The sequence below is a fragment of the Athene noctua genome, chromosome 8, assembly GCF_965140245.1.
Source record: "Athene noctua chromosome 8, bAthNoc1.hap1.1, whole genome shotgun sequence".
NCBI classification, from domain to species: Eukaryota; Metazoa; Chordata; class Aves; order Strigiformes; family Strigidae; genus Athene; species Athene noctua.
Window position 1 is genome coordinate 3,316,920 of NC_134044.1, and position 19,239 is coordinate 3,336,158.

Below are 19,239 nucleotides of genomic sequence, written 5' to 3' on the forward strand. Positions count from 1 at the left end.
ACATAAGCGTACTGTCACAAACTGGCCAATTCACAAACTTCTCAGTACCAATATTTCAGCATCCAGGGCCTACTCAATCCACAAAACTGACTTCTCAAGATGAGCAACTATACCTACCTTTTCAAGTTATTTTATTACTTTTTGGGTTTCCATTATTATTCTTTCCTAAAGCTCATCATGCTGCCTTGTTATTCTTCATCCAATAGTTTAAATCGCTGCTTTGCTTGTCAATGCAATTTCTCATACTGAGACACTGCTTATCCACTGGTTTCTTGCCCATTGCATTTTTATTTTAAACCAAAAGTATATTGTAATATATTTCATAATGTTTAAAGGCCTATTTGTATACTATACCTCATCAAATTCTTCTGTCATTTTCCTTATGATTTCTGCATTTTGCATGTTCCTGAACATTTCAATTCTTACAGTACCTGTAACGTAATGAAGGAACAAAATAAATTAACACAACCCATTTTTTGTTATGTCAAAATATCAGTGGTTTTCTGCTGCTAAACTTAAGAGTTTAATAATACATATGAAAGAGTATATAATGCAATTAATAACAGGAACACATTGAACAAGACTGTCTCTTGAAGAACTGGGTTAAAAAAAAAAAAAAAAAAAAGTCCTGTAAAGCACTATCCAACTAGGAGTTAAGTAAAATTTTCCACATTTTTACTCTTTTCAACTGAGCAAGTGTAACAGGAGTGATAGCAAGTTGGACTCATGCCACGTCTGCAGTTACCAAATGTTTTTATTTTTGTGTACAAAATAAAATTAAGACCAACTTTCAGTTCCACAGCCACTACTAGTAACTCTCCACTTTTTATGCTGGGTCACCTGGATTACAGATATACCATGACCTCTATGTGGAGACACAGGAGGGGTTTTCAAACGGCTTAGCTCAGGACCAGCATGGCTTATTGACTTAGGCACAGCATGGTGGGAATGAAGCTACAGCACCTGCAGACCCAAGCTGGCACAACTGCATCATATGGTGCTACTGTCTGCAAATCTTCCCAAGACCAAAGGCTCCAAAGGGCTCAGTCAAGATGTGAGCCAGCTCAGGACCAAAAGCAGCAATTGCACTTACGGTATTCCTTCCTTTGGATTATGTCATACCCCCCCTATTACCTGAACAGCGAAATTGATAGGATTAACTTTTCGTTGTAAATGGAGCAAAGCTACCAACATTGAAAATATCACAACTTGACAGCAATAAATGAAAATTCTTGAGACTTGATCCTAAAACCAGTCTGTATAAACAAAACATTTTTACACATTATTGCCTTTGCAGGTAGACATTGTCTAAATTTCCAAGCATATAACACAAGACGACAGAGAGAACAGGTTTTTTTTGCTAATGCACATTCTTTTTGCCACTTCACAATCTTCTTTTGTTAATGGAGGAAATGAAGAAAAATTAAACAAACTGCAGAGCTACAATATCCATCCCAACATCATTAACATTACAAAGAGTAAGGCTCCCTGCTTTTGCAAAAAGTTCAATTGGATTAATGATCCACTGCATGGCTCCAAAAATTCAAACCATAATAGAAGCAACTGAACAGCTAATAGTATTAGGCCCTGTACAAAACATAAATAAAGAGAATTTAAAGTATACTAAATATTAAGAGAATGTTTTCATTCTGATATTTTATTCCTTGAAAAACAAGCATTAGAAACATATGCATTTCAAAATGTGCAAACACAGTTACAGCACACCAAACTTCTGTATCTTAGCAGGGATACTGTTTTACAACGCAACTTCGATATTGATTACTTGAATTGGTTTTGCTTCTTCATGAAATAATATTTATTTGTTATCTATTTCCTACTGGGTACCACTGTGAACCTCAGTTCTAACAATGGCGAGGTAAGTTAATAAACTGAGAAATGATAATTTCCAAAGCATTAATAAACAATTAGTAATGCAATATATTAATCTAAAACAAGAAACCCAAGAGTATACTATGATATGACAGTTGAAGAGCTGTTTTATCAGCCTTGAAATAATCTGTAAATGCAGCTATATTTTAATGTTTCCCCCAGTATTGAAAGTTTTAATTTGAATAAGTGAAACAGTTTCACAGTGTGTCTTAAAGTATTGAATAGTGGACAGCTATTCTTAGAAATCCACCTCAACTGCATTAACACCTCTTTCTCTCACTGCATGCTGTCATCTGTCACTTCTCATTGGCAATAGAATCCTCATTGAAAAAGTAACCTATTGACCTTTGTTATTTTATTTTTTTATAGCCCTGAAATAGTTTCCATATTATATATAACTACATTACTTTGTCAAAAAAAGTAAAAATACCATACCTATAATTCCCTGTTAATGCATGTAACTGAATTCAAATCTCCCTTCACCTTTGCACAATTCTGTTGTGGTTCTCTCTTTCTCCCTGAGGATACCGAATGTAATTATACTGTGGTCACTAATACTTAGTGGCTCAGATATTGTTACTTCTTAAGTGACCTGCGTGTTTCTTCACAAGTCAAGTATACTTTTTCCTTGAACAATTCCTCTCAAGGAATCTGTTTCAGGAGGTGACTTGCTTAAAGCACTGCTTCTTTAATTCAAGGACTTTGCAGATGCAGTAATAGCGCTCAGAGAAAGCTGATGGCTTCTACCGGATGCACACACTCTCCACGTTACTATCAGACCACAAACTGTGTACACTGAGCCACAGACACATGGAACCTGCCCACCGAACTGGCCAAGGAGAGAGGCTGCCAAACACAGGACTACAGACTGCAGGCAGTTGCTCTTGAAACATGGAAAAGCTTTTGACATTCCATGGCTAGAACTGAGACAGCATCGTCTATCTCGTGAGCACTTTAGAATTCCTCCTGATCACTGTGCAGGGGGGTGTTACAGATAGGGCTGGTGTAGATTCTATGCACATCTTCCAAACAAGCAATGGTCCAGCTCTTTGGGAGCATCAGGCAGGGACATGCAGAGGATGAAACAAACTTTTGACATCTACTAGGGATGCCAGTGCAGACAGGAGCTCAACACTGCCAAGGAAATGTCAGCAAGCATTAAGAGGAGTGAAGATGAACAGAACTTATCAATTCACTGTCATGTCTCATTCTTTCCTTCATTTTTTATGACAAAGTTCACTGGAAGCCATGTCAAGCAAAATGAGCATTTCTACTCATCTGGCAGTAGGTAATAGGTTTGGCTTGACTGCTTTTCCTACCACCACCTTTCCCCCACCTGACCAAAACACAATCCTCTCTCTGGGAAACTGATTTAACACTCTGTAAATATGCTATGAAGACTCTGCTCACAATACATGTCATGGTGTCATCACAACATTTCAACACTGCAACAGTCAAAACTATTCAAATTAATAGTTTTTATGATTAGTGAAGAGCGAAACTCTCCTATTTTGAAGTGAATCCTTAAAATATAACAGGTTTTCCGTAAAATACAATTGAAGGTGTGGGATCTATTCCTACAGTCTCTGCCTTACTCATGTTGCTATCAGTCTGCTATCCTTTTCTAAAATGAGTTTTACCTCTGTCATGAAAAGCTCTCACTCTGTATTTAGTTAAGAGGATTTAAATTGTCTTAGCCCATTAACAAATTGAAAGCCTGTTCTACTTCAATACTAAGTGCTCAATTCAAACTTATTCACGCAGACTGTGTTTTAAAGAGTCTTCTCACTGACATGTAAGTATGTTTCCTTAATGACAAAATTCCAGTTTAACTTTCAGCTAAGATATCAATTTAATTTGTCAATAATTAATCATGTCACTCAACCTGGCTTTTAAAAGTGAAAAAAACCATACAGAAGACACAACATTATTTCAACTAGAGAAGAGAAAGAGTAAAAGGTCCTAAACAAAATTGGATGAAAACACTTTAAAAAAACAACAAAAAACTGTGTACAAAACATGATATAACATTTCCAGGAGATATAATACCACAGATTCCGTGGCTTTAAAACAGATATTGACTGTAGATAAGACTTATAGACAGATAAGACTAAACATAATATAAAATAATAAAATAAAAAATAAAATGTATAAAATGTATAAAATAAAACTTATAAAAGTAAGCCCTGAAAAAGAAAAGCACAAAAATCTCCAAGAGCTTTGTAAGATGTGTAAGCTCTCAAGTTTGAGCAACAACCAACCTTCCCTAATTGGGAATTAAAGAGGGTACTCTGGGGATGCAGGCTGTCCCATGACTGCTCTTCCTCCTATGAAACAGAAGGTACTAACCATTGCTGGAAATCAGGGAGCACCATCACACCAAATACTACACTCCAACAGCCTCCTGCATATAACAATTCTGGTATTTCTATAGGAAAGGAAAGCTCATATGACGGAAACAAGCCACTGCGTAAGTGGTAACACCTATAGCCCACAGCCATTTAAACACTAGTAATGAAAACAAATTACTTGTAAATAGACTCTTGAAATCTAAACTACTGACAGCTGGTAATGAATTATATACTATGTAGTATACTAACTATACTATACAGGCAGTTTTAATCTCTGCTACCTTTATTCATGGAAGTTACATAGTCAATTTTATCCCTTATCTTTTGGACTACTTGCTCAAACTGAGCAAGCTGCAAGAAAAGTGGTGGGAAAATTGCAGTTCAAGACTAAAGCCAATGGTTATAAAATAAGCCCAGAGTCTCCTGCCAAAGGAGGATTAATTGTGGGACCTTAAACTCGTGGTGACTGATTAGTATCTCTCAACCACACAAACTGGTAAAACAGTAACCGGAAGAAAGATTCATAAAGACATCAAGATAAAGACACTAGAAGATTTGCACTGGAGGGTATCATATGAAAAAGGCAATGTACTCTTCTGCATTAGCTGAAAATCAATAGTTGGGATCAGAACCCTGCAAAGGATCTTGACTGCTGAAACTGTCAAAAGGAGGCAGGTTTAATAAAAATCTTGTAAGGATGGATAGTGATTACAGAATTGCTGGATGGGCAGCATTTCTTTCCCTTGATATCATTCAGTGAGCATTCCCTATACCTTTCTCCCCACTTACCACTTAGATCATAAGAAATAATCCACTTCTACAATGTCCATAAGTGCAGTTTTTAATTGTCTCAAAAGCGTTAGTGACAAATCTCCATATGAAAGATGATAAACAAAGACTGAAGTCAAACCATAAAGAGCACGTTATTTCTCACCGCTCAACTTGGGTCATGGTCCATTTCTGTAACACTTTTATTTACTGTTCCCAGAAAAGAGCTGTCTGGAACTAACCAGAAATTACTCACGCCAGTAAAAAACTTTATTTTCTGTGGCTTGCTCACGATCACATAGGAACACTGAAGTAGATCTTACCTCACTGGAATCAATAGGTGTTAAACATTAATCTAAACGGAAGCAGTACTGGGACATGCAAAGCACATAGATGATGAGACTCCTAAACCCCATCAGAGCTCCTAACTTTCTATTGATTTCTGTGCTTGAAAACTGAAACCCTTTACTGAAATCAGAAGTCGGGATTGTAGAAATAAGTTAGCCTAAATATTTAGTTGAATTTCAGCTTTTGTGGCACATGCAGGAACAGAAGACCCTTTTATTGATTTACTTTCCAATAGTTCCTGTTGCATGGACTCTACATTCCCCAACTTCTGCCACCAATGAAGTAGTATTTAAAAGCCAGTATCTTCTTAAAAGACAAACCCTAATTCATCCTCAAAACTGCTTTAGATAGTGAACTCTTACTGAATGAATCCGCAAGAATCGCAATGGAAGAACAAAGGAAATACAGCCTCATGCAATTAAAACCTTATCAATCAGAGAATCACAGGCAACTGTCAAAAAGAATTCAAATGGTTCATCTAAGTCTACCCTCCTACAACAAAACCAAATATGTGTCAGTTCCCAAAATATGTTCGCATGCGTTCTTTGAAATCTTTCCGCAATGTTAACTCCTTGCCATTCACTGACACACTGTATACACAGGAAAAGTGTATTCTCTTAATGCAGTCCAATTATTTAACTGACCTTGTTTAATAATTTACATACAGAAAGTAATTTTGTTACCCTTAATTTGGTTTTACTTATTTTATGCATTGCTCTGATTTTTGTCCAACATGCTCCTGCAATTATTGAATATTTACCTTTGATTTTTCACGTTCCTTTTTGATTTTCAGACCACTGCATAGTACATGATTCAAACAAGTTATTCTCTTGCTGTAATTTCTATTCCTTCTTTGCTTTAGGTTATTTTGCACTTGAGTCTTTGGAACACAAATCTCAATTTTTTTCCCTTGGGCATGCTTCCCACGTAGACTTGTGTATCTATTTTTTCAGTACAGTATCTTCCTCTTTTGAAGACCATGGTAATTGTTTTGCCCTTCACTTTGCTGTCACAGAACTAGGAATATTATTTTTCTAATGAATGAGCTCATTTAAGTTGCCATTTCAGTAATGAGAATTACCTCTAGAGGAGAGTGCTTTCCATTTGTGTTCTCCATCTTGTATCAAAAGACTGTCACCACCACATTGTAAGAATTCACTGGACAATACCTAAAACTTGCTATTTTCTACTCGTTGATGACACCCTGCTAGTTTAAATCCCTTCATCTCACAACCTACATTATACAACTCTATATACTGATTAAAAAAAAAAATAAAGTTTTTGTATTTGGCCTTCCTGTATTGATGGCTCATACTAGGTATCTACAGCAGAAACTCCTGCTTCTCTCCCCTTCTATCACTGCCTAGACATTTTTCCAGAAAGCTATTTTACATTTCAGAACAAATGTAAATGTCACACAGGACAAGGATTTAGTGGCAAGCTCTGTTTCCTGAATTTTCTGATCCTGATTTTGCTAAAAATCCTTCCAAACAATTTTTTGGAATTTGGTAAATACCAGAAAGGCTATTACAGAGAACTGTGTTAGCCATGCTATGAGCCTTAAATTGTATAAGCAGCACATGAATAGAACAAACTTCCACCCGTTAGGAGAGAAAAAGACAAATACAGTAATTTGTTACTTGTCATCGTGAACAGATACTCGAGGGTAGAAACATGTTTCTCTATTGCAATATGATGTTCAAGCTGAGAAAATCTGCAATGAAATCTAGGTTCTGGAATGGAGGAAACTTTGGTCGTTACAGTCCTTTCACCATCCTTACCGCCCTTTGGTGCTCTCTCCTCCCAGTGCCTGACTGCCACCTACAGTTCCTGCTCTGTGCTCATCACGTGTCCGACGACGGCAGGTACATATAACATACAGAGTCATTAACTGAGACAGAAAGAGGCACATTCCGAGGGACCACTACTAAAGCATTTTTAGTTTTATCTCCTCCATAATACAAGGCCCAGAAATCTGTTATTGTTCTGGTTTACATAACAAACAGAAGCAAGGAAACATTTCTTTCTTATTGTCTTGCAAAAAATTAGCTGAACTGTTTCTGCTGGCCTATCACAACGAAATTCAGCCTAAAGGAAGACATCTTGCCCAATATGGAAACCTCAATGTAATCTCTTAAAGTTTACTAAAACGGAAACTGGCTTAAAACAATCAGTAATGTTAATAGTGCCAATAGCTGTAAGGACTATCAATAAAGGTTGTCAAAAACGTCAGTAAAGCTGGGAGGACTTGTTAATTGTTTTGACTATCATAGAGCTCACTCAAAGAAACAGTGCAATTGTAGTATCAAATCCTTGCTATTCCAATACCCAAATTCAAGGATAATTGTTCCATTTTTAGAGTGAACAATTCTATATTCCACTTAGAAGTTCAAAGTGCTGAATGAGATTAAGGAGTTGATCACTTTATGTATATAAATAGTGTTTCATATGCTTTGAACTGATCATCTCTTTTAAAAACAAAATGTTATCTGATCTCAAAGAAAATAGTGAAGGTAATGATTCCCTCATTACAGGTATGGAAAGAAATACATTGAGACTGCCAGAAATTTTTACAAAGATGACAATGATTTGTGTCAACAACAATCCAGTTATTTCCCCTTGCTGAAAAGGAAGTACACATTCTTATAGTAAAAAGTGAAAGAAACTTAAAAGTCTACTGTAAAGAAACCAAACCCTGTGAATTTCCTAACCTCCAATTACGTGTGAGAATTTGCTACTTGCTTAAATTATCCTGAGTATCAGAAGAATTAAAAAAAAAAAGGGAAAAATAAAGAATCCAGGAGTGACCAAAGGAACTACATACCATTAAATCTGACTGCTGGGCCAGACTGGACGGTGATGTATGATGAAACTGGTGGGCCTATTCAAGGGTTGATGTTATTTTTGTGAAGTAACGCTTCACAAACCCCTCGGAGCTAAAAGTCAAGCATTTATGCAATACATCTACATTTTCAAAATCCTATAATGACCTCCCTCATTTTCATTCTTAAAAGCAGCTGATATGCAATAATAGAGTTCTTAGATTAAAATGTAAAAAAGGAAACATAGAAAAAACAGTTTTCAGAATGGAATTAACCTATCAATAGATCTAAGTATCAGTGTTGATAAATATATGCTAAATAGCATATATAAATGCTTTTAAAGAAAGTAGCAAAGTTTGCTGGTGACAGAATTATTTAGAGCAGCTAAAATTAATGATGACAGCCAACACTGCCAAAGGATTTCATAGTCATGAAATTGATAAAATGGCAACTAATGCTCTTCAAGAAAAAAGCATGCTAATTCCAGAAACTACTAGCAGAAAAAGGCGGCCCACATAATTTAGTGCATCAAAAAATAGTACGCTTCATCTGTTTAGGTCTTAAAATTTTGACAAAGGAAACTTCCTTACTCTGAGTTTAAGCCAGATAATACTGTTTTGATATGGCTTTACAGTATTTGCATTTGGAAACTGTAAGCTACTTTTCACTTGAAGTTAATGCCACTGACTGAATAACAGAAGCCAAATAATTAATAACCAAAGCCACTAAACTTGCATTCTAGTATTTGTACTGAACGATTTCACAAAATAGATCTTTTCATGCTTTGATAGCTTGAAGCAGTAATTCTCAGAAGGCACCCAACTTTTTGTCAGATAACTTCAGACTTGAACAACAGTAAATGACAGGAACATGAGTAAAAAGCCCAGGAGCCTTTGCTACCCCAAAGGCAGTGTGTTGTTCCTGGTAATGTCTTAATGCCTTTGCCTTGGAAGCATCCACAACTTCAGCCACCAGCAGCTGCAGCCTGTCCTGCATTGCCTCAGTTTACTCTGGCTGAATATGAAGTCTGTAATCAAGGAGGACACTTACGTTTGAGGAGAGAGGGAAAGCACTGACTCCAACATATTCTTGGGTTTACACTGCTCTGAAACTTTCCTCCTCTTTATTTAGTACTGTTTCCAAGATTCCTTTGTGTGAGCACTACTCAATGCTCCAGTTTCCTGCACATGTGCTGTAAAGGAACATTTGTTAAAAAAACCCATTCCTCGTGGATCTGATGAAACAAAAACTAACATACGGATTTTTGTAGTCAGTAATCAGCAGCAGGTGTTAGGAAGACTGCAAGTAGAGCTCATCATTAAATGAATCTTGCATTTAGCAGTAGTTTAGGGTTTACCTGAACTGCAGGCTGTTAAGCCACACTGTGACTATCGGATTTAATACCTGCTAATGGATCAATTATCTCTTAAATCATTTGTACCTTCATCTCCAAAGAACTGAGTATCAATGAAACCTGCAGTTTAGCTCTATATTCCTTAAGAAGTTACCTCATCCTATTTTTAAAGCTGCTGCCTGACCATTTTATTTGACAAGCCTGGGATCTTATTTTGCAAGAGTGAATAACTGTTCCTCTATTTGCCATTCTCTTTTTTACTGCTTGGGTTTTTCTTTCTAATTTTGTATATCTTTTTGGAAGCAGGATGGTCAGAACTACATTCAATACTGAAGATTTAAGTGCAGTGTAAATTTGAGAGATTTCTTAGTTTCTAATATACATACACATATATTTGTCCAACTCTTCACCACTCAGAGCACTACCAAGCAAAGAGGTTGTATTTTCAAATTATTCACAATGACAGCAGGCTCCAGGAGTAAAACGTTAGTAACTACAGCTTATCACTGCATACGTGGAGCCAGAGCTTGGCTGCTTGCTGTCAAAAGTGACTCAAATCCAGCAGTATAAACATAGATAGTTGAGGTAGAGCTGAAAGCGTAAGATACAACAGTGTAAATATCTGAAATAAGTGCATTTAGATATATCTAGTGTTCCAGAGTGCTATTATCAAAGACTGTTTTCACATCTAGACTACCTACCACCTGCACTATTAACATACAAACACATAAGCTGCTCTCTGCAATGAGGGGCTCAGTGTGGGCCTAAGCTCTTCCCCCATCTTGGGTGGGGATCTTATCTGTGTGTATAAATAAATACCTGATGGAAGGGTGCAAAAACGACGGAGCAAGATGCTTCTCAGTGGTGCCCAGTGACAGAAGAGTAGCCAGACGATCCAAACACAAGCACTATAGAGCATAACCATTTCCGTAGTCAAGGCTGGAGTAAAAATATTATTGCCATTGCTAACAGCAGGCCACAGGCATTGTCACTGTGCCTGTGTTCATTGCACACAGCCCTAGTCCCGGGCTGCTGGGCTAGTTATCAACGGGTTATGATTACCTGCTGTGTGAACTGCAGCTTGGTACCAGGCATCTCTCATTATAATGCACAGTTCAAATGTGGGATGATAATATAATAGCTAAGGCCTTGAAAATATGCAATCTGTCTGATAAACTGATTTCAGCTAAGACCAATTCCTTTGTACCATTACTTTGTACATTACTATGTAGCAGTACACCCTCTTGTACTTTCTACAACATTTCATAGCAATTACAATAAATCCCGGAGGAGTTTTAAAAATAATGAGTACTCCTCGAAGGAAAAATAATAGATCTCTGTTCCATCATACTGGAAGAGGCTTCATATACTATAGATTCTTTATTATGCATTCTTCTGGATAGCTAAAAGGTTTAATCCACCAATTTTGAAAGTAATAAATAGATAATTATTATTTTAAAACAGATTATTTATGCCCATCCTGTTTCCTATGATTTTTACCAAATGTTTGTTCATGCAAGGGCAAACTCACAGCTACGTATCTTCCTTAGAATTCTAGAATTGTAAAGTAATTTCAGTTGGCAGGATTCCTGTCAGCTACTCCAAACCCTTCCCAAAGCAGGGCCAACTAGATCAGGCTTTCCAGGTGAGTTCTGAGTATGTCCCAGGACAGTGATCCCACACCCTGCCTGAGCTCTTATGCCTCCACTACTTGACCACCTTATGGCAAAAATGTTTCTCCTTATGTCAACCTGGAATTTCCCATGTTTCAACTCGTATTTGTTAACTCATCCTATTACTATTGAATGGCATGGCAAATCTGGCTTCACCTTCTCTCTAGTCTCTCATTATTTGAAGCAAGCAGTAAGATCTCCCTTTGGCCTTCTTCTTGAGATTGAGCCCTCTGTTCTCTCAGCTTCTCCTCACTCAGGAAATGCCTCCACTGAAAGACTTCTGAAAATCCAGGTAGACTTAACCACATCACGCTTATCCACATTTCCTGCTTCAAAGAGCTTCAAGCTCTTTCATATAAATCATGCACCAAGGACATTCACTTCAGTGTCCATCCAAGGACATTCACTTCAGAAGTCCATCCGTCCTTCCACTTTCTATGAATGTGCTTGTCCCACCTACAGGTTCACACTGGCAAGACAGCTCAGCAGTGACCCATAGAGACACCATCAACCTTCAACACCCTGTCATACACATTTTTGCCAAAGCATATTTTATCAGAGAAACAAATTTCTTGTTAGTCGTTATCTACATTTCTTCCAATACAGAAAACAAAACTCCATAAAACATGGTACCTCCACTTACCAGGAAGTTAGGAGGCAAAACACAATCACAGGATTGTGGGTCCACCCTCTTTCCCCTCAGTCTTTCTGCTTCCCCTGATGAAGTACTGATCATTTCCTCAGTCCTCTGTCACTCTTATTTCTAGCCCTATTTCTCAGAAGGAGTAAAGAGGGGAAGACGAAAGAGAAGTCCTAAAAAAATTATAAAAACAGAAGGAATTATCTAGAGATCCTCAACTGATGTGACTGGCTCTAGACTCCACAAAAAATATTATCTAAGAAAGGAAACAAAGCAACAGCAAAGAAAGAGAAACAGAATCCTTTACAGCACCCTTCCTCCCTCAGAACAACGGGCCAGGCCTTTCAGTGGGCTGTGCCACAACTGAGTGTTGTCAGAGATCTGACAGAACTCAGCAGGCCAAACAAGCCAGTCTCCTGCAGCTGCTGAAGGACCACCATGCTCTGCGTCTTCTTCACCTGCCTCTTGTCCCTTGAGACAACTGCACTTGCTTTATTTACCTCAAGGAAGCTTCATGTTAACTGCATGAGATCTTTTCAAATATGGTTCTAAAGAAATACACTTGGTACAGGTCCTCTGCAATTTTACTTAAACTGCTGCTCCAATATGTGGAAAGAAAGGGTAAGGTATAAAAGGAGCATCTGCATCTATACAGGGACAAATCTTATTAGCGATGGCACCACCAAACAGACCAAAATCACTCCAGGTTTCCCAGAGCTGATCCTTACTTCTCCGAATTCCCCAGTCACCACTCTGAGAGCCACCAGGCAAATGCTGACTGGTATCAGCCCATATAATTTATTTGATGAAAAAAAATCAGACATGTTAAACAACAACAGTAAAATAGACACTTTGTAAGCACTGCAAATGGAGCTGCAGTATAAAGTGAAGAACTTTAACATTGATGAAAGCTGGTGTGCTTCATAAAATGAGACTGGAGATACAGAAACATCTCTGAAACAACTTATATCTAAAACATTTGATTTCCCTCATTAAATGAAAGCCACTGTCTACCTGAAAAGTTTCTACACTTTATTAATCTGAAAGAAGGAAATAAGACTTGTGTGCATTTCTGCCTGCAAGTATGCTGCTTAATAAATTCTCAATTGTTTGTTTAAAACAAACCTGACTGATCTTGGATATAAAATGTTCCTATAAATTTTACAAAAGCAGGTAGTTGAATAGAAGCCAAAGAGGTCATTCAGGCACAGTATGAACCATGACCTCAATCTCTGTTAATATCTCTCAGCCTCTGACTGAGGCTGGAAAAGGACAGAGACACTTATGTTGTGAATGCTACGGCTTCTTCAAGAAAAGCTTCACTGGAGCACACCAACCTCTTCCCCAGCAGTGTTTGTCTATATAGCCTATTTAGTTTCCAAAAAGTTACAAGCTGCTTCAGAATCTTTTTTAGAGTTACATGGCATTCACAGCATGATCTCATAAAGAGTATCTGACACTTCATGAGTACGTTCAATAGCTTTTGTATAAGTCAGTAAAGTCGATCGACATAAATACACTAGAAATCACTCCTCCTCAGCTCTGCTTCTCACGAAATCACTTATTTAGAGTATATTAAAGACTAAAGCATTTACTGGCCATGATCTGTGAAAAGACAATGCAAAAATCAGCTGAGCTGGCTCAAAGCAATGCCTTTATCTTTCTCCTTAGTTAGTAGTATGCAAGATGAGAGAAATCCTTCTTTTTCACATAATTGTTTTTCCTGCTTTGCTAGGAAAAAAAAAATTGTTCTCTCTTATCTGTCAGCTCCCTCCCATATGCCTTTTTACTTTTTGACTATCTGAACACATATACAGAGGTTTTTCTTTGTCTAAGGAAATACAAATAATTTGAGAAATCACATGCAAAAAAATTAAATAATCTTTGTGCTTAGAAACTAAAGCAGAAATTAAGAAGTGCCAAACTTAAGATGCTCTGTGCAACCTTGATTACGTTTCTTTGCGAGTCAACTTTGATGAGTCACCAACTCATACAGCTGTCAACTATTCTGTCTAGCTTCATTAGCCACAGAAAACTGAACAGTTTTGGATTCTTGCAAGTGATTAGGAGTTGTGTAGGTGAAATTATTGTATCTCCAATGTGTGCAGCTCTTGCTACAGCCAATGACCTAGGTAAGGAAGTGCAGGAATAAAGATGGTGATCTTACAAGAGGAGCTGATTAGGATGCTGCAGAAAACTATTTTCTTTCACTTCTGAGTTCTTATAATAGTCTGGACATTTTAAACTATTTCAGAGATGGTCCATAATAGCACATTCTCCATTTTCCAGGCAGTCTTATGGATGAATTTACAGAAGTGCAGCACACATACAATTGTAATTGCATGTACACTGATCGTAATGCTGTCCTTCGAGAATGTAAAACACCCTAAAGTTAAGAAAAAGGGGAAAAGCTTAGGGAAATTAGCCCTTCCTTATCAGAGAGGAAAAAGAAGAGGGCTTAGGCTAGAGTCCTGCTTTTTCCTTGTTGCAAATATATATCTATTAAACAAAATTAAGAACTTCCGAGTTTCCATTCCATGAATTTTAAGAAATCTTCTAGGTACTCCAAGTCTAGTCATTAAGCAACGTGAAGAGAAGGAGTAGAAAATCAATAACAGCCATGGTTTAAACGTGTAATATGTTATCTGAAAAAAACCTCCCCACAGGGAGTGGCACAGATACCATATCTGCTGTCTCAAAAGCTTTTTATATCAATGACTCCATGCATGAATTAGCCATTTACAGAGCAGAGACAGGATCTTTATTTACAATGGATTTACAAAGAAAAACTAGATGAAACCCTATAGAAAAAAGCCCTTGAGGGTTTTGTTTTGTGGGTTTTTTTTATAACTGGAACTTGGCTACTATGGAAAAGTAATAGGAAGCATCATATTAAAAGTGAAGTTAAAACACTACAATGAATAGTTGCTCAACATGTTTTGGCATGGGTGAGAGAACAAGAGAGCACATACTAGAGCCAAGCTCAGTAGAAGTCTGGATATACTTATAAAAAAAATATAATGTAAGAGGGAACTGTCACCTCAGAACTAAGAAAAGAAACTGCTGGAACACACACAGATCACAAGTGTTGACAAGACAAATATAAGTAGGAATGTAGAAAAAGGAGCAGAAAACCGAGGAAGGTCAACATGTAACTTGTTTCTCAACAGTGGATCTCTAGGATTCTAGAGATTCTCTAGGATTTAAGAGCAAAATGTAAAAAAAGATACACCTGTGTAAACGTAATAATACCAGAAGAACAAAACGTTACATGAGTGATAAAGCAGCAAGTACTGAAAAGAGTGTTGAAAGACAAATAGTAATAAATAGCGGATGAAATACAAGAGGGAATGAAGAGTTTGAGTACATTAATTAACACAAAGATAGTGGACTCAAGGGGAAAAAGTAATCAAGTACTACTAAGGAAAAAGGAAGGAAGAAAAACACAGAGGAACATTACAAGTAATGCAGGTTTAATCTGGAAATTGGCTTAAACCCTTATTTACAATCTCCTTTCAGATTGTTTTAGATCCTCTACCTTTCAAATTTTAGTATCAGAATTGGTTGAAACAGTGTGTTTTGATCAAATTAAAAATGGCCCTGTAGATACATGCAGTATTATCATGCCATTAATACTATCCTTTTTAGATATCCAAATGCAAAACACCACTTATGCAGTCACAGAGTAAAGCAGCCACCTTACACGTCTGATTGTGTCTTACAGCTCAGAAACTGGTAGAAAGATCTCTGAAGTGGGAAAATACAAAGCAATACTTGGGTAAAATAAAATCTTTTAACATAACAACATAACCTACAACTAATGTTTTATTTTGTAAAGAGCATTTAGTCTGCTTGGTATTTTATAACAAATTGCTCAGAATATTTTTTTTTCCTCCCCCCCCCGCAGTTGTCAGTACTTTAGGTAATCTTTCCTTTTAAGGTTTCTCAGTGTCCCCTCCCCCCCATTATCAGTTTAAGATATCTGGAGGTCTTAATATTAGGATGTCTTTACTGTAATATGCTCATATTTTAAGTTTAATCGTGAATTTTGTGTACAAGACTCATTATTTTTGGCATAACTGCATTCTCAGCAGTAACTCCATGTCAACATAGACTCTGCCTACTCATTGTTTTGTTGTCCTTCCCACATGAAATTTTCCTTGAAGTCCACAACAAAAACACCAAAGGATGCTATGCTATGGATCAATTGCTTGGTGAGAATATTCAAAAATTGAGTTACATTTTAAATTTATGGCCCTGTTCAGCAGTCTATTCTGGCTATCATTCTGCAGCAGTTTAAAGCAGCCCCACCACATACTCACTAGATAACATGAGTATACTGCTATTTTGGCTGCTAAAGCAAAACCAAAGCACTGGGATGTACATCTGTCTGCCTCTCTCTTCTCCTGCTCCCCAAGCTCATCCGTGTAGATGTGCCCTCACAGAACATATTCCTTTCTTGTAATTTTTGGAATCCATTTCCCTTTGCCTTATACTTTCCTGCATTTAAAGGCACAAGTTTACCTTGTCATACCTCATTCCACTGTTAACAGATAATTCCATTTCCTCTTCTCCTTGAATCTTCCCTATTAATGAGATCTCATGCACGTAATTACTTTTTTTCTAGGATATTTAGCACTTTTTCACTGTTATTACAGGCTGATAAGAATTAAAAAGAAATGCAAAGAGGATTGCTCTTTTTCAAAATGCCTGTCATCTTACATTGTTTCAATGAGATCAAAGTCTCAAAATACCTAAGGCTTAAATGCATTTTTCAAAATACCGCAATGTCTCTCACTCTTTCTAATTCGAATTAACTGCAAACTTTGCTCCACACAGGCGGGCAGAGAGGAATGCTACCAGGGTGAGGAGTGTAGATGCTCGCCTATCCCAAGAGCATCTTGTTGAGTAGCTTTCCTTCATAGCACAAGGAAACATCAGCCACTTCCTAAGATCAGTTCTGGGTGTACTTCCCTGAAAGAAAGCTAGGGGATATCCATCTGTGCATCTTAAATCTAAAGCTAAGCCCTGAAGTTTGTCTCACATCTTCACAACTCAGTATTAAACAGTACTGTGCTTGATTTTATAACCTACCAAAATCAGAGAAAAGCCAATGAAAGTAAGCTCAACTATTAATACTGTATGATGCAATAAATACACTTTACACAACAGTGCACTAAGCATTACTTTATACTGTACTATACTACTATTACTCTAGTACACAGTTGAGATCAATTAACTTACTCACTTTGTATATGTTAAAAATTCTTCCTTCCCCAACCTCTGATTATTTTTTCTCCCTAAGATGTATTAAACAACTCTGCAATCACTGAGTTAATGTTTACTAAGCTACCATTCATACACAAAAGCACGGTCAAAACTAAAGCCAACTGGAACTTTATATCCCCATTAAGGAGGTAAACGAAACAAGTATGGCATTATATACATAATATGCAAAGTAGCACTAAAAAGTAATCACTGGCCAAAGTATCAGACTAGCAGAGCAATAAAGTAATGTACCAAGTTAACCTAACTGACAACTGTTATAGGCCACAGCCACCCTGTCTTTCTCAAGACTTTTTCAAGCTTATACTCAGGACTCTGCTCTGATAACACCCTGCGAACTGCTGAACCCAGCCACTGGCCCTTATCAGCAAACTATTTACATCAAGGCCTCATTTGAATGCAGGTATCTCACAAACTTTGGGTAGAAGTTGGCTGTCACAGCTGAGCTAGCTGGTAAGAACCATGGGACCTCAGATTAGGTCATAAATATCATATGAACGTAGTTTCGCTCTTTGATCTTAATTGATACTTTTTTAATACAAAGAAATAACTGGAATTAAATGAAAAAAAGTATTAGACAAAATGGTTTGTAAGTGCCTATAAGAGGCCTGGGCTGGTATCTTCCCTGTTTGCAACACTATTCTGTAAGTGCTACAAGCCAACCAGACAGACAGGACATACAGAGTGTTTAAAAATCTTCAGAAGTCAAGTGTACTCTCCCACCATTAAGAAAAAAAGTACCTGTTTGACAGAAGTATAGGTAACTCCAAATGTACACATCAAACTAAACTCTAAGCTATGGATTTAGTTATAAATTGTCAAAAAAATATATTCAATAGTGAGGCATACGATGTTAAGGGAGAATAAGCTGTATTCTGCATACGACATCAGTAAGTCAAATTTCTGCATCAACTACAAACCTTCACTATCTTGATGATAACCTTCAGAAGACTGGAGTTTCCAGTAAAAAAATAAGACAAGAAAAAATTCAGAACAAATCTCAAGAACAAAAAGAAAACTAATTCAGGTTTTCTGCACCATTATTATTAATATTAAACCCTTTGTAACTCAGATCAAGACAGTTTGAATCTCTTATGATTCCTTGATTAATCAGGACTTAAAATTCCAATCTGTTACTGAAATAACCACAAGTGGCAGCAGGAACTGAACGGCATATATTTTCTTCTGTATATTAATGGAAAGGATTACATCTTCTAGAAGCAAATTCAGTGGTGATAGGTTGAAAAGACAGTTCAAGAGCTGCTTGGAAAATTACAAATCAAAGCACTGCCAATCCATACATCTGATCTTCTCATAATTCAGAGCAAAAAGTTACTCTGTCACTGGTCACTTACCCAACTTGCCAAATAATAAAGCAAGATACAAAACCAAACTTATACTGTCTCTCTGAACCTGGAAAGAATCTGGTTTGCTGTATTCTACCAATGGTGCCATACCATGGTGAAACTATAATTTCTAGTCAGGTATAATAGTTGAATTTATTTTCTTCTCTCTTTAAAAGCAAATATGTTAGTGTTTGTGACTTCTACTTTGAAATGCAAAATGATTTAAGATTTTTGTTTTGTTAGGTCACAGTTTTAGAATAACCACCTCACTACAAAATAGAAGTAACTGGTCTTCAAAAGCTCTAAATATATAATTTCAATGATTTCCACTATACTTCCCACTGATGATCACAAGAACTGAGAATCTTCAGGGGCCTCTGAACTATAACTAAAACCTTCAGACAGGAAATTCTTGTTACAAGACTTGGAGTTAAGAGAGGACACATAGTAACTTGACTGGCCCAGCAACTGTTGTCATTCCCATTCACCTACAGCTTCAGAATCCCAAACTGACACAGGCCAAAAGATCAGAGAAGCTGACTTACAACCTCAGTTAGGATGGCATTGGATTCAGTGTCTTTTTCAGTTATCAAAAAAGTCTGAAGGTTATTAAAAAAGTTTGAGGACTCTGGCTGAGCTCATTACAAACAGCTGTCATGTGAGCAATATCCTTGGAACCAAAGGAGCTCCCTACAAATACCCTGTTGTACTTACAGCCACTGAGTACAGTATGAATTCAGTGGAAAACACATATGCTCTGG

At 37.1% G+C, this 19,239-nt stretch overlaps 1 protein-coding gene across 2 annotated transcripts in view; it reads right to left on the minus strand.

Annotated features, from left to right (window-relative positions):
* The window catches only part of STAG1 (STAG1 cohesin complex component), a 208,640-nt gene that overhangs the window by 101,674 nt on the left and 87,727 nt on the right, over positions 1-19,239 (minus strand). For both annotated transcript variants that reach the window (XM_074911915.1, XM_074911914.1), the window contains exon 6: positions 355-431. In XM_074911915.1, the coding sequence (XP_074768016.1) occupies positions 355-431 (77 nt within the window). The remainder of the gene's footprint in view (positions 1-354; positions 432-19,239) is intronic.